Source organism: Microcaecilia unicolor, chromosome 1, assembly GCF_901765095.1.
Source record: "Microcaecilia unicolor chromosome 1, aMicUni1.1, whole genome shotgun sequence".
NCBI lineage: Eukaryota > Metazoa > Chordata > Amphibia > Gymnophiona > Siphonopidae > Microcaecilia > Microcaecilia unicolor.
The window spans coordinates 387,411,292-387,426,263 of record NC_044031.1 but is presented as its reverse complement, the minus strand read 5'-3'; the positions used below and the strand labels follow the sequence as shown (position 1 = coordinate 387,426,263).

The 14,972-nt window shown below is 44.5% G+C and overlaps 1 protein-coding gene across 1 annotated transcript in view; it reads left to right on the top strand.

The window, feature by feature from the left end:
• The first annotated feature begins 283 nt into the window (after positions 1–283).
• Positions 284–14,972, top strand: part of DDX17 (DEAD-box helicase 17) — a 277,343-nt gene continuing 262,654 nt past the window's right edge. Inside the window, exon 1 of the mRNA XM_030210742.1 lies at positions 284–663. Coding sequence (XP_030066602.1) covers positions 632–663 — 32 coding nt within the window. The 5' untranslated portion in view covers positions 284–631. The remainder of the gene's footprint in view (positions 664–14,972) is intronic.

Genomic DNA, 14,972 nt, shown 5'->3' with positions numbered 1-14,972 from the left:
TTAAAAGTGGACTAACACGGCTACCACATCTCTCTACGTAAACTAACAAATTAACAACCCTTCACCTAAATGGCATGAAATGCTACGCTGATCTCGTAAGCAGCCCGTCTGACGCAAACAGGCATCCAGAATTGGGGTAAGCGGAAAACTATGGCGTCAGCGCTATTCAGCATTTTCTTTGCGTAACATTCTGAGCGTACGCTGGTGAAGTAGACAAGGAGGCTGGATTGAGTGGACGGCCACATATACGTTACGCAAAAGGCGTGAGGAGAAGTTGGGGGAAGGCCGGCCCTCTGTTCTGTTGGTCGTCGCCATTTTGTCCTGTGGCTGTTGTTTGTTGGGGGGGTGGTGTGTTCGTTTCGTCCTGCCGGATTAAAAGTAAAAAGCGCGATAAAATTTCGGAATAAAATCTAAATAAACGCAGATCTTCCTTGGCAGAGATCTGTAGCGCACCTTATTTTTTTGGGGAAAAAATTGAGACTCGGTTTTCTTCCGCCATTGAAAGCGACGCCATTTGGTGAAAGAGAAAGTTCTGCTCTATCTGTGGAAATAGATATATTTGTAGCAGCTTTAGAACTTAAGTAGTTCTTTTTAAAGGTTTTGTTATTTTACTTTCAGTTTCAGAGCTAAAATGCGAAGTTTTGGAGACCGGGACCGAGGCGGGTAAGACAAAAGGAAGAAGCGGGCTCTTATTTAAGCGTATAAATCGCCCCCACCTGCAATCTAGACATATTTTTTGTATAGAGATGTGTATAAAATACATTAATATGTGCACAACACACGATGATGGAGTGATTATTGAAGCATTTGTGACGTGACGTGGGTTCCAAATTACTACTTTTTTGTCTTTTTTTTTTAGGGGAGGGGGGACAAGTCTTGGAAGCTACTGAAAATTTACTTGAAATAGGGTTGTATTCTGAGGGTTTTAAACGGGTTAGGTCTTAAGGGATAATCTATGAATTTGTTTCTACTTAGTGGGTCCCCGGACTTGGTATTGCCCCTCGTTGAACACTGGATATATCAGTTTTCAAATATTGTTTCTCCTTCAGTGATATAGGCGATGAACATGGGTTCATCTATTGGTTTCTTAGTAGTTTGTATACTGCAGAAGCCTTATGTTGTACTTGTTCTTTGTACTTGGGACACTGCCAAAGGTTGATTCATAAGAATATGACTGGGCTTTTGCTATATCTTTTCATAATCCTGCGCCAGTGATATGTTTGTTGCCTACCTGCACAGCCCTAATCTATCCTTTTATCTTCTCAATCAGCTTAGCTGTATTTTTTTGAAATAGCTGTTTTCTATTTATTCTCTAGTGCTTTTTCTGATTCCTTTCTAGTTGTCTTCTGTTTCCTTATCCATCTATAGAAATCAAACAAAATAAAACGTGGAAAAGAAAATAAGATACCTTTTTTATTGGACATAACTGAATACATTTCTTGATTAGCTTTCGAAGGTTGCCCCTCTTCATCAGAATAAAAAAAGGTATCATTTTCTTTTCCATGTTTTATTTTGTTTGATTTCTATTGATTACCTTTAAAGTGGACTAACACGGCTACCACACCTTTCTTATCCATCTAGTAATTTGTCCTGCTTCTTTGCCCCCCCCCCCCCCCCTCTATATTAAAAGCTATCCTCTGTCCTGATTCTTAATAGTAGGGGGAGGGAGATAACCTGCTGACATCTTGCTGATACAGCCCCTTTGTTGCTACTGTGGCACCAGTTCACTATGGCCCCAAGTATCAGAAGCAGACGTGGGCTGTAGAGGCTATTAGTGCCGTATTAGCCTCCGTGTTTGCGCCCGCCCTATGATCAGAGCCAGCGAGCACATGAAATGAGCTCGCCGGCTTTGATTGCAAGTAGCATGCAAAACAGGGCATTACCTGTTCCTCCCTAATGCGCAGAGAGCAGCTCGCCAAACATTGGCACTGCTCCTGCAGCAAACCCTACGCCAGCTTGGAACAGGTGTTAGGGTTTGCAGAGCATTTGAGAGGAATGGGGAGCCATGTTCAATATGCATTTGCATCCTTAAGGCTGCCCCCTCCCCCGACACAGGTGCTGGAGGTCCTATGGGATTTCCAGCCCTCCTAACCCACCTGACAAGTTTCTCTGGTGGCCCAGTGGCCTTCTCACCCCCCCCCCCCCCAACAGAACACAGGGGTAACTGGTGGAGGTCTGGTGGACCTCTAGATCCCCTAACCCCCCCCCCCCCCCCCCCCCGACACCAAAAAACTAATCCTGGTGGCCATCCCCCTATATTTAGAAGGGAGGAGGGAGTGCTACTTCTTCCTCCCTTCTAAAGGTGTGGGGGGAGGATTTAGGGGCACTAGGCCACAACGTTGCCCACTGGGCCACCAGGGTCAGGTTTTTTTTTTGTGTGTTTGGGGGGGGGGGGGTTAGGAGGCCTAGAGGTCCACCGGCCTTCCAGCCCTGTTGGGTCGGGGGCTGGAGGTCCACCTGACCTTCAGTCCCTGGGGGGGGGGAACCTCCTGTTTGACAGGTCTGGGCTTTTTGTTTTGACAGCCTGGACCTGTCAAACCCCCATGATCAAAACTAATAGCGTGCATAAATTTGCATGCTGTTATGGCAGCTTTAATTCCCTGTGCTGTTCCGGTGCTAATTTTTCAGCACTGTTCAGAACAACACGGGAAATTATCATCGGCCCCTGTATGTTGTCTTCGGCCTTCTTGCAGTTGCTGTGCATAAGAATGTTGCATGTGTTAAACTTGTGCAAAAAAAATGCTTACTCTGCATCTTCCAGCTGTCAGGAAAAAAAGAAACGCAGCAATAATATGCAGATGTTGCATAGTTTTTTTCAGAAAAAATCTGAACACATATTTTTTCAAGAACTCTTCCCCCCTGAATCTGCCTAATCTCACACCACAATACATCACGAAAAGTTCAGAAATGGAAAACAATAATAGTAACCTCTCTCACAATATGCTAATATATCAACCTAAGCGTTTATTGTACTTCTGTATTAGGTACTAGACTTCTACAAATCTAAATTTTGTAACCACCTTTTTAGCAATATGTAAGCCACATTGAACCTGCCATACGGTGGGAAAATGTGGGATACAAGTGCAATAAATAAAAATAAATAGTATGAAATGTCAGCCTTACATAAGAACATAAGAGTAGTCATATTGGGTCAGACCAATGGTCCATCTAACCCAGTATCCTTTTTCCAGCAGTGGCCAAGGCAGGTCACAAGTACCTGGCAGAAACCCAAATTGTGGCATGTCTGACTCAAGTTCAGATTATGGACTTTTCTCCAGAAACTTGTCCAAACCTAATCGCTGTTAATACATCCTCCTGCAAAGAGTTCCAGAACTTAACTATTCACTGAGTGAAAAATTATTTCCATGCAATTTCCTTGAGTATCCCCTAGTCTGGGTAAATCTTTTATCTGCACCCTTCTCCACTTCTGTTCCTTTTATCTTGCTGCACCATATGCCTGGAATAGACTTCTTGAGTTGTCAAGTGCCATCTTCAAATCTAGGCTAAAAGCCCACTTTTTTGATGCTGCTTTTAATTCCTAACCCTTACTCACTTGTTCAATGCCCGTGTTTATCATCCCCACTTCAGTAATTTCCTTATCCCTTATTTGTCCTATTTGTCCTAATTAGATTGTAAGCTCTGTCGAGCAAGGTCTGTCTCTTCATGTTCAAGTGTACAGCGCTGCATATGTCTAGTAACATAGTAGATGACGGCAGAAAAAGACCTGCACGGTCCATCCAGTCTGCCCAACAAGATAAACTCATATGTGCCACTTTTTGTGTATACCGTACCTTGATTTGTACCTGTATTTTTCAGGGCACAGACCGTATAAGTCTGCCCAGCACTATCCCCGCCCCCAACCACCAGCCCCGCCTCCCACCACCGGCTCTGGCACAGACTGTATAAGTCTGCCCAGCACAATCCCCACCTCCCAACCACCAGCCCCGCCTCCCACCACTGGCTCTGGCACAGACCGTTTAAGTCTGCCCATATAGTAGTGCTATAGAAATAAGTAGTAGTAGTAATAGCCCACCGCATCCAAAATCGGCATAAAACTCTCCCCAAAAAAGGCTGAATCGCTCGAATTGAATTAAGAAATGCATGGACAGATATTTGAACACTCCATAGAGAGAAATGGTCAGAAAATCGCAAAGGCAGTTAAAAGAGAAGCAGAAGCCGGCCGAAGACAAGATGGAGGACCATGCCGCACCCGCCTTGTTATGTTTAAATATTTTTATTGAAAGTGCAACTGTACAATGCTACATCAACAGGGTATTCATAATATTCATAACATCTCGTATTGTACACGTAATAATAACAGAGCTCAATATCCAATAATCTGTTTCCAATATTTTCTCCCCAATTCCCTAATACCCCCCCCCCCTCCCGTTATCCTCTGTCCTTCTCCCACTCATTCTCCTATTATGCTTGACCCTTCACTACCGTTTATCTCTCATTTCCACCTAAAACTATCCTGGAGCCTGGGCTCTTATGGCCCCAAGGGCCCCGTAGGGTAGGGTCCTATAGTATGTCTTTAACGGTAGAAGGGAGAAGTAAATGGACAAGAACGTTCCAAGCCTTTTATAAAATTAAAAATTAGTACCAAATCCCACCCCATCCCCCCACCTCTCTTCTCTTCGGCTCTGTGTTCTCCAAGTGGGAGTATTCTCAATCCTCTACAATCTCCTCTGGATCCTCCACCCCCCTTCCGTTCCCTATTCCACATGCTCTAAATGATGTTCATGAGAACGTGTTCAGTACCAGACTACGGGCTCTGTGAGACAAGGACTGGATATAATTATTCCAAACTGACAAAAATTGTTGTTTCCGCTTAAACGTCACTCGAGCATATTGTAACTCAAGCAGCATTAGACTATGCAGTCTATTCCTCCAATGCCAATATGAGGGTGTCTGATCGCTGGTCCATGCTCCCAATATCACTCTCTTACCCAGCATTGCTGCCCTCCTAATTAACAATTTATAATTTTTATTATTTACCCCAAAATCCTCATACTGGTCTAACAACCATCCTCTAGGTGATAACCTAACTGGCCCAACCCCCAGGCTGTCCATGTAATGAACAAGTTTCTTCCAAAAAGCTTGAATCCGGTCGCATTTCCAAAAAGCATGTATAAAGGAATTAATTTCTGTCTTACATTTCTTGCAAATCGGCGAATCAATGCCTCCCGCTTTAAAGAGACGTTCCTGAGTAAAATAAGCTCGGTGCAAAACACGAAAATTGCATTCTCTGAGTTCCGCACTCACCGACCCTGATGGGATCCTCCCTACCAGTTGAGTCACGTCTATTGTTGCGACCGGTATATCCAAATCCGTACTCCATTTTCGCTGCAAATTCCCCCTCTCTGGTGGTCGTTGAATGGCCTCTAATGCCTTTTTAAGATTGGACACCGAAACACCTCTATCTTGAATAGGTTCAAAAAAATTGGTTAGTCTCTGTCTCAAAGGAAATCGTTCATCTGCCAATTCCAAACTATTAATATAATGACAGACCTGTCTATACGCAAATAGATCGCTTCTTTCCACCTTCCCAGAAATCACCAGCGATTCCCACGTCATTAGTAATCCTTCCGTATCTAGAAGATCACCTACATACTGAAGTCCCCTAGAGGCCCACTGTCGAAAACTAATATTATCGCTCCCCGGTGTAAACTCTGCATTGCCCACCAAGGGTAACATATCGGATTGATGTATTTTCCCTCCCAACAGGGGTACCAGATAATTCCATGTCAGCCTCATCGACTTCAAAAGTAAGCTGGAGCGCATCTCCTCGGGAAGTCTGGTGGTAGGACATTGGACTAAGTGAAAAAAATTCCACTTACCATATGTGGCCTGTTCCAGCATCCTAGGTGTATACAAGTGACTATCCAGTACCCAGTCCCCCAAATGACGTAACAAACTTGCCCAGTTGTAGCTTTGCAAGTCCGGCATTCCAAGTCCCCCCTGACGCCATGACCCGATCAAGTATTTAAAGAGTGTTCTTGGCTTCTTACCCTGCCAGCAAAATTTTGATACCAGTTTGTGTAGTGCACCAATTTCCTTTTTTCTGAGTTTAAGTGGTAAGACCTGAAGCATATACAACCACTTAGGAAATAAGATCATGTGGAACAACTGGAGGCGCCCATGAACCGAGATGGGTAACATCAACCAATGCGACAAGGACTGATCTGTCTGTTCCATTAAATGCGCGACGTTCAAGTCGTGTATGAGAAACGATTTATATGGGAGTTTTATGCCCAGATATTTAAAATAGCGCGTTGCCCATTTCAAAGGAAAGGGTCCCTCCCACTGTCTCTTCACTAAACTACTTGTTGGCAAGGCCAAAGATTTATCCAAATTTAACTTAAACCCGGAGAAATCTCCAAATTCAGCGAAGCTTTCCATCAGTGCAGGCAGAGATTTCCTGGGATCAGTCAGATGTACTAACAAATCGTCGGCAAAGGCCGATATTTTAAATTCCTGCCTTCCCATTATTACTCCTGCAATCTCTGGGTGCGACACAATCTCTCTGATCAACGGGTCTATACTCAAGACAAACAGCAGTGGCGATAACGGGCAACCTTGTCTGGTCCCCCGTTGTATATCTATAAATTCTGAAACGATCCCATTGACCCATATCGCTGCCCGTGGTGTTTGGTACAGTGCCCGTACTGCCCGTACCCAATTGCCCTCAAAGCCATATATCTCTAAAGTCGTGAATAAAAATTCCCATCGTACTCTATCGAACGCCTTCTCCGCGTCAAAACTGATCAACAGAGAAGGCGTCCCATGTCATTCCACCCATTCCATAGAGGACAAAATTTTCCTCATATTTTTTACTATTGTCCTTCCCCTCACAAACCCGACCTGACTCTCTTCTATCAGTGATGGCAGTATCACCGCAAGTCTGTTAGCCAAGATCTTAGCAAATATTTTGGCTTCCACATTGATCAGCGAGATGGGTCTATACGAGGATGCTCGCTCCGGATCCCGGCCTGGTTTCAGCAGAACCACCATCCTGACCTCCTTCAAAGAGTTTGACATATCACCAGTCTCCATAAATGTATTAAATAAATCTGTCAGGGGTGTTACAATCTGGTGGTTTAACACTTTGTAAAACTCATACCGAAAACCGTCTGGGCCCGGTGCTTTAAATAGAGCTCCCTGTCGTATCGCTAGTAGCACCTCATCTTCCGTGATCTGGTGATTCAGTGTAGTCCGCTGTGAGTCCCGCAAGGTTGGTAGGTCTTTCCCCTCCAAATAGGCCCTACTGTCCAAGTCGTCTGTGTTCGGACAGGTATATAACTCTTGGTAATATTGCTGAAAAGTTGCAGCTATTTCTGTATCTGTTCTTGCGAACCCTCCTCCTGGCCTTAAAACTTGTAGTACCTTCTGTTTTCCAGTTTTCCGCCTTACCATTCCAGCTAATAGTTTCCCTTGTTTGTTACCATGGAGGTATAACTGGAATTTATAATACTGCATTGATTTAACTGCCCTAGCGTGCAGCAGAGTATTAAGGGTAGTCTGTACGGCCAAAAGATGCGATTTATTCTGTGTCGTGGGCCTAGATGCCCATTGCCTCCTGGCCTCTCCCACCTGATTGCTGAGCCGAATAATATCTTTATCTCTCATCTTCTTTTTATAGCTCGTATAAGCCAGTATTACCCCCCGCAGTACCGCCTTAGCAGTTTCCCAGTATAGTATCGGGTCCTCTCGGTGAGCGGCATTATGTGTCTGATAGTCTACCCATTGCTTCGTTAAGTATTCCCGGAATTCATTATCCTGCAACAGATAACATGGGAATTGCCAGTGGAACTGTTGACTCTGCCCGGACGTGTCCCTCATGGTCCACCAGACATAAGCATGATCCGATATCCCATATGGACCGATACCCGCGTCCTGGACCCCAGAGAATAGGGTCCTAGATAGAAGCCAGTAATCAATTCTAGATTGCGAGGAGTGGGCTCTAGAAATATGCGTATAATCTCTATCACTTGGGTACAGCAGTCTCCACACGTCCACCAGATCCAGGGCCGTACAAAGTAATGGAATCCCTTCCTTCGGAGACCCTCTTTCCGCCCTTTGACCTCTTGAGGAGTCCAAACTAGGGTCATTCACTGTGTTCAGATCCCCGCCCATAATTATTGGAATACCCTCATGCTTGGCAAGAATATGGACCATCGACCTGAAAAATTTATGATTAGGAACATTGGGGGCATAGATGTTCACCAGCAAAAATTTGTTTGTTGATCCTGACTTTTGCAATCACATATCTACCATCCTTGTCCCGCCAGCAACCCCGCGTCTGAACATCAAGCGTCCTCCTGAACAATATCCTCCTGAACAATATCATCACCCCAGCTTTACGAGTCTGTGTCGAGGCTTCCAGCAGAGAACCCACCCACCATTTTTTGAATTTAGCGTGTTCCATTGAGGACAGGTGGGTCTCTTGTAAGAATACTACATCTGCTTTCTGCCTATTCAAAAGCTGTAAAACTTTTTGACGCTTAATTGGAGACGTAATCCCCCCCACATTCCATGACACAAACTTCAGCGTCTTCATCCTTCTCCCTTTGAAAGCCCTTTAATCATTGGATCAATCTTTCTTTTCAAAAGGAGGGTCAGCCCAGCCTCTAACCCCCCTCGTTCCTCCTTAAATTTAAGAGGGTCCAGCATGTTAGCCGCTTCTCCCTCTCCCTCTTGAGATTTCCTAGATTCCTCCTCCCCTGGTCCCCACAGAGCCGATCCTCCCTTCCCCCTACCCTGTCCCTCCCGTCCCCAGACCCTTGTCCTATTTTTATTCCCCCCCCATTCCATCCCTACATTACTAAACAACCTCCTGTGAGGTTTTCCCGCCCACAGCATATCTGTGTAAGGCGGAGCCTATTAGGTCACTTTCAAAGAGATGCTCCCTCCCTCCCTCCAGAACAGCTTATCCACCTATAACCCTCTTCTTGTCATATTCCAGCCAAACTTCTATTTCTAGATTATATATCTATCCCCTTGAGTACCGCACATTTCTCTCTTCCCCCCCTCCTCCCTCCCCCCCCACCTCCCCAGTCATATATTTCAATATATCATCACAATACATGAATATGCAATCGGCATTTATACAGGAGGCAAAAATAAAAAAAATAAAAAGAAATATCATTAACAGCCTTTCTATCCACAAGTTTAGTAGATTAGGAATCCAAGAATTTACAATTTAAAGATTACAACATATTTTTAAGTTTAGAGAGGTTATCAAAAAGATTAACTCCTGCATTTAATTTTTGGTGTATACATCTTTCCCACTACACTGCAGACCAGCAGAGTACTGCTTGTCCCCCCTAAACAGTGATAACTATTCCCATGTCCTTTTAACATAAACAATTCAGCAACTAACAATGAAATTGAACTTGTACTTCAAATTAACAGTGTTATCCCCTCTCTCCAACCCATTTCAATGTCCCTCCCCCCTCTCTCACACCTCCGTAACTCCAGCATTTTATCCTTTCTAACAGCTTTGCATTTGAATAACAGGAGAAGAAGAGAGAAAGGAAAAGAGAAAAACAAACAAACAAAAACAAAAACCTTTTTTAAGTAGCTGAGGATCTTTAACGTTTATTCATCTTATTCCTCATCTCCTGGCCATATAATATCCTCTTTGGAGTCGCTGGGTGTCTTTTATAATGCCAAAACAAGGGTTTATGAGTTTGTTTTTGGTTACTTATCTCAGCATGAGGTGATTTGCGTCTGTAGTCCCAAATCCCGGGGTCGCTCTCCTCCACTTTCACAATCCTTTAAAGTTCTAGTCTCCTTGGGCTTTCTGAATCCCCTCTCACGTTTTATTGCCGCTGGTCACAAACCCTTGTAGCTCCATTGCAAAGCCTCTTGTTGATTTTCATTGTATTTCCTTACCCGCACCTGTACTTCTCATCCAGTCTGTCTCAAGCATACACAATCCTGTGAATTGTCCTGTCAAGTCGGCTCCTCCATTCCGTGCGACCTGACTCTTCTATCCTACGTTCATTCAGCAGCCACCCGTTGCACTGCATCTGGTATGTTGAAAAACGCTCGCGCTGCTTCAGGGGTATCGAAGAAGGTCGCTTTGCCATCTGAGAAGACTTTCAGGCGTGCCGAGTATAGCAATGCGAATTGCACGTGGCGCTGATGCAATGTGGAACATATTGGTGAGTACGCTTTCCTCAGCTGTGAAACTCTTGTCGAGAAATCCTGAAAACATAATACCGGCTTGTTGTCATATCTTAACTGGCCTTTCGCCCTAATTTCTTTGAGGATTTCCAGTTTATGAACATAGTTCAATAACTTGAATATAACAATCCTCGGTTTGGCGTCTCCCTGTCGCTTTGGCCCCAATCGGTGCGCTCATTCGATTCGAAGTGGGCCCGCTTTCGATTGCAATTTTAGCGTACCGGTGAGCCATTCCTCCAAAAAGGATCTCAGATCCAAATCTGTGATGGTTTCAGGCAAGCCCACCAATCGAAGATTGGCCCTTCTAGATCGGTTTTCTAAATCGTCCAATTTAATTTCCAGCGCGGTGACTCTCAATTGTAGTTTTTCTTGGCCTGTCTGTGCTTCCTCCACTCGATCCTCTAGATCCGAGGTTCTTTGACACGATGCCGCAAACTCGCCTGTGAGTGATTCTATTTTTCCATCCATCCATCGTGTCAAGCTTATCTGCCATTCGTTGAAATTTCTGTTCTAGAGATTGATTTATGGCCTGCGTGACTTCCGTTACGATTTCGGACACCCATGCAGAGCAGATGGAGTTCGGACCTCCTTCTTCAGCTGCCGCCATTTTGTGGATTTCAGCCGCTTTCGGCTTCTCACTTTGTTTTCGCAGCGTTTTTGAGGCCATTAATGTCCGAGTCCTACACCCTCTGCGATGTGATATCTCCACTTTAATTTCCACTATCGGTATTTCTCTGGTATTAAGTTGTTTAGCTAGCGGGAGCTGTTCTTTCGGTTGGGGCCCGGGAGCTCTCCTCGTCCACGTCTGCTATTCAGCGTGGCATCACGTGACCCCTCCACCCGCCTTGTTATTTACCGAGGTACAACTGGAACATATCACGCAAGCAGTGGGGAAAGCATTGGAACCCAAGTTTGGCCAGGTTATCGAACAATTATCGAGCCTGGAAACTATTTTAGAGGCTACAATGCAAAGGACTGGAAAAGTGGAGGCTTGAGTGTCCTTGGAGGACCAGGCCCCAAGCACTGCTGCGCTAATAGCGACGCTTGAACGGCAGGACAGAGAGCACGCAGAGAAGCTGGAAGACCTTGAGAATAGGTCAAGACCTTGAGAATAGGTCAAGGCGACAAAGGATTGTGGGGATCTTGGAGTCAGTAGGAGATAGTGCTGGCCTCCGAACTCGAGAAATGGATGGCCCAAGAATTTGTGTTATCCGATAGCCAGGGATAGTTATGCATGGAGAGGAAAACGATCTACAAAGGCCCAGAGTTATTCTTGTGAAAGTACATAACTACATCCACAAAGAGGAAATATTGAGAGGATTCCTATCGCTTAAAAAAAGAATCTCTGACCTACATGGGTCATTCTGTAAAGATTTTTAAAAACTTTTCAGTGTCGCTACACCATTATGTGCAGCACTTCACTTGAAACAACGCCGCTTCATGCTGATCTATCCTGCACTCTTTAAAGTACAGTTGCAGGGTCAATGGCAGTCATTCCAGACTTTTGAGAAAGCGAAGGAGTTTGTAGCCAACACTCAGGGCTCTCAGGAGGAAGAGAGCTGAACAGAACAAGCAAAAAGGAGTATCATTGATTCGCTACAGGTTTGGGATAAAGGTATCATTCCACCATGGGATTCAAGGAGAAGATCAGTTTCACATAGTACTCTGTGCAGGAGGAGTAAAAAAATGTTAAGAAAAGGCAGAAATAGGTTATCGCCAGGAATATTGGTGGAGGAGGACTGCCTCAGATTTAAACTGAAACCCAAAGTGCCTCGCAGAAGTAAGCAGAAGATGGACAAAGAGATTGATCGGGAGAAAATGAATTCCCCTTCAGTATTCTATCAGGAGTCGTGAGTTCAATTTGGGCAAGGGGAGGATACACAAGATACTAGGTTGGGGGGTTCTTGGGCATAAAGTGGTCTCTGAGAGGCGGCCACGTGGGTCTGTGGCTGGTTCTCGGATGTTTGCAAGAGGAAGGGAGGGGATGGTAATTGGGAGGGGTAATTGTTCTATTGTTTTAGTGTTTTGTGTAGGGCAGGTGGGGGATGGAGCAAGGGAATATAAGGAATCCTTTGCAATAAGGCACACCTTGAGGGTGAGGCTGGGCACCCCTGAGGTACTTAAAAAAAGAATTACATCTTGCAGATAAGTTATATTGTAAATGTCAGTGTGTAAATTTACCTCCTGGAACTTGGGAGGGATCACTTTCCCCATTAAGAGATCTAAGATACTGACAGCTTGTCAAAGAACCAGATGTGATATAGCATGTTTACAGGAAACTAGGCTCACCGATGCTGAACATCTAAAGCTTAAGAGGAGATGGGTGGGAGAGGTTTTCTTTTCCTCATCAGGGTCCCGTAAGGGCGGCATCGCAGTACTAATTAGAAAATCCCTAGCATGTACTTCACAAGTGATATTTACTGACACAGATGGGCACTACATTCTCTTAAAGCTGTGGATTCAAAGTAGGGAGGTCTTACTCTTAGGCATATATGGGCCCATTCCCTTTGATAAAACATTTTTTCCTGATTTGTTGGGCAGATTGGCGCCTTTCATGGAATCCCAGTTTTTGGAAGTAGGTGATATGAATCTAGTCATGGATTTTAGACAAGATTGTACAGCTAAACATGGGGAGTCGAGGTCGGGTAGGGGGGTGCTGTCATTCAATCCCTGGGCTTGGTAGACACATGGAGACTTAATCCCCTAGAGCGCACTTTCACTCATAGATCCAGAGCACATGACACGCTGTCCAGATTGGATTACATATTTGCATCCCAAAGCTTGTTTCCAGACATTATAGAGGCAGACATAGGGGTAGAAGCCATCTCAGATCACTCTATGACGTGGGTGATGCTGACTGGTCCTCATTACAAGCCCTCCCCAGGATGGAGGTTTCTGTCCTATCTACTATATTCAAAAGAGTTCCCCAAATTCTTACAGGGGGAGTGGGATGATTATTGTATCCACAATTCAGGACACGCAGAGGATCCCCAGTTGTTTTGGGAAGCTGCTAAGGCAATGACGAGGGGCAAAATCATTGGGTACACTAGCCACAGAAAGAAACAAGTGGCAGCAGAAATAAGGCTTGAAAAACAAGTGAAAAAAGCGCAACAGTGTTATGCGCAGAACCAATCAGCGGTCAATAAAGATAACTTAGTGGCCATTAGGGTGGCATTAAATAGCTACATACATGAGCAAACTAGCAGAGGTATGCTTTACCAGCATTATAAATTATATCGGTATGGAAATAAACCTGGACACTTGTTAGCAAGGCTGATCAAAAATTGTGTGTGTGTAGTGGGGGGGGGGGGAGATCCAGAATAGTGTCAGCATTAAAAGACCCAAAGGAGAAAAGACTAATAGTAGCGATCGTATAAAATCGATTTTCTTCCATCATTTTCAATCCCTCTATAGGGATGAAGGAACTGTGCATACTCCCCAATTACAAGAATTTTTATATCAGCTGGACCTCCCTAGGTTAACCCAAGAGGGAGAGGACCAACTGAATGCACCGTTGCAAGCTCAGGAACTTCAATTAATTATCAAGAATTTAAGTTCATCATCGGCACCTGAGGCTGACGGGTTTTCATGAGCTTTCTATAAAATCCTACATATCTCCTTGTTGAAACCGCTTTTGGCTTCCAATCACTGGTAGAACTAGGGGAGTTGCCCCTCCACGCAAACACTGCCCTAATTACAATATTGCCAAAACCAGGAAAACCTAGGGATGAGGCTGATTCCTACCGACCGATCTCACTTATTAATTTAGACATAAAAATCTTGACTAAATTGTTAGCAAACCGGTTAGCAGGACTATTGCCCAATTTGATAGGAGATGAACAGGCTGGATTTGTGAGGGACCGGCAGTCTGTGAGGAATGTTAGAAAAATACTGATGGCAGTGCCCCACACTAGGAAAGAAAGACAATATGCAATTGCAGTCAGCCTGGATGCAGAAAAAGCGTTTGACAAAGTGCGGTGGGAATACATGTATCAGATACTGGAAAGGGTGGGAGTTGGGGGTGGTTTTTAGATGCCATTAAAACACACTACCATCATCCTATGGTACAAATCTTAGTGAATGGAGAACAACAACACAATTTCAGATACTAAGGGGGACTCGCCAGGGTTGTCCCTTATCCCCCTTGCAATTAGTGCTTTGCATAGAGCCATTGATTCGAAAGATTAGCCAGGAGATAACCATCAAGGGAGTGGTACTGCGAGGGCAAGAGGTGAAGGTATTGGCTTTTGCTGATGACTTATTTCTTATCCTGACTGAGCCAGAGACCTCACTTCCTAACTTAAGGTGGTACAGTTATTTGGCCAATTCTCTGGATTTACTTTAAATTTGGACAAATCCAAGGCCCTCCCACTCAAAGAAGGTGTGAGGGTGTGCTGGAAAGGGCGTTTTCCCCTCCAATGGGCTGACACAATCCTTAAATATTTAGGCATACTGATACCGGCAGATCTAAGAAAATTATACTCTGCGAATCTGCAGATCTTGTTATCGGACACAGCAAGACAATTGCACATATGGAATACTTATCCTGTCTCCCTTTGGGGACAGATCCATCTTGTTAATATGTACTTTTCAAATGCTGCCATTATACTTACAAACTAGAGAGTTGAGACAGTGCCAAAGATTGGTGCAGCTGTTTTTGTGGAAAGGGAAAAAGCTGAGGCTATCCTTTGAGGTCATCCAGACACCTAAGAGATTTGGAGGGATGGGATTGCTGAATATTAGACATTTGACAGTCGCCTGTGAGATGAGGCACATAAATG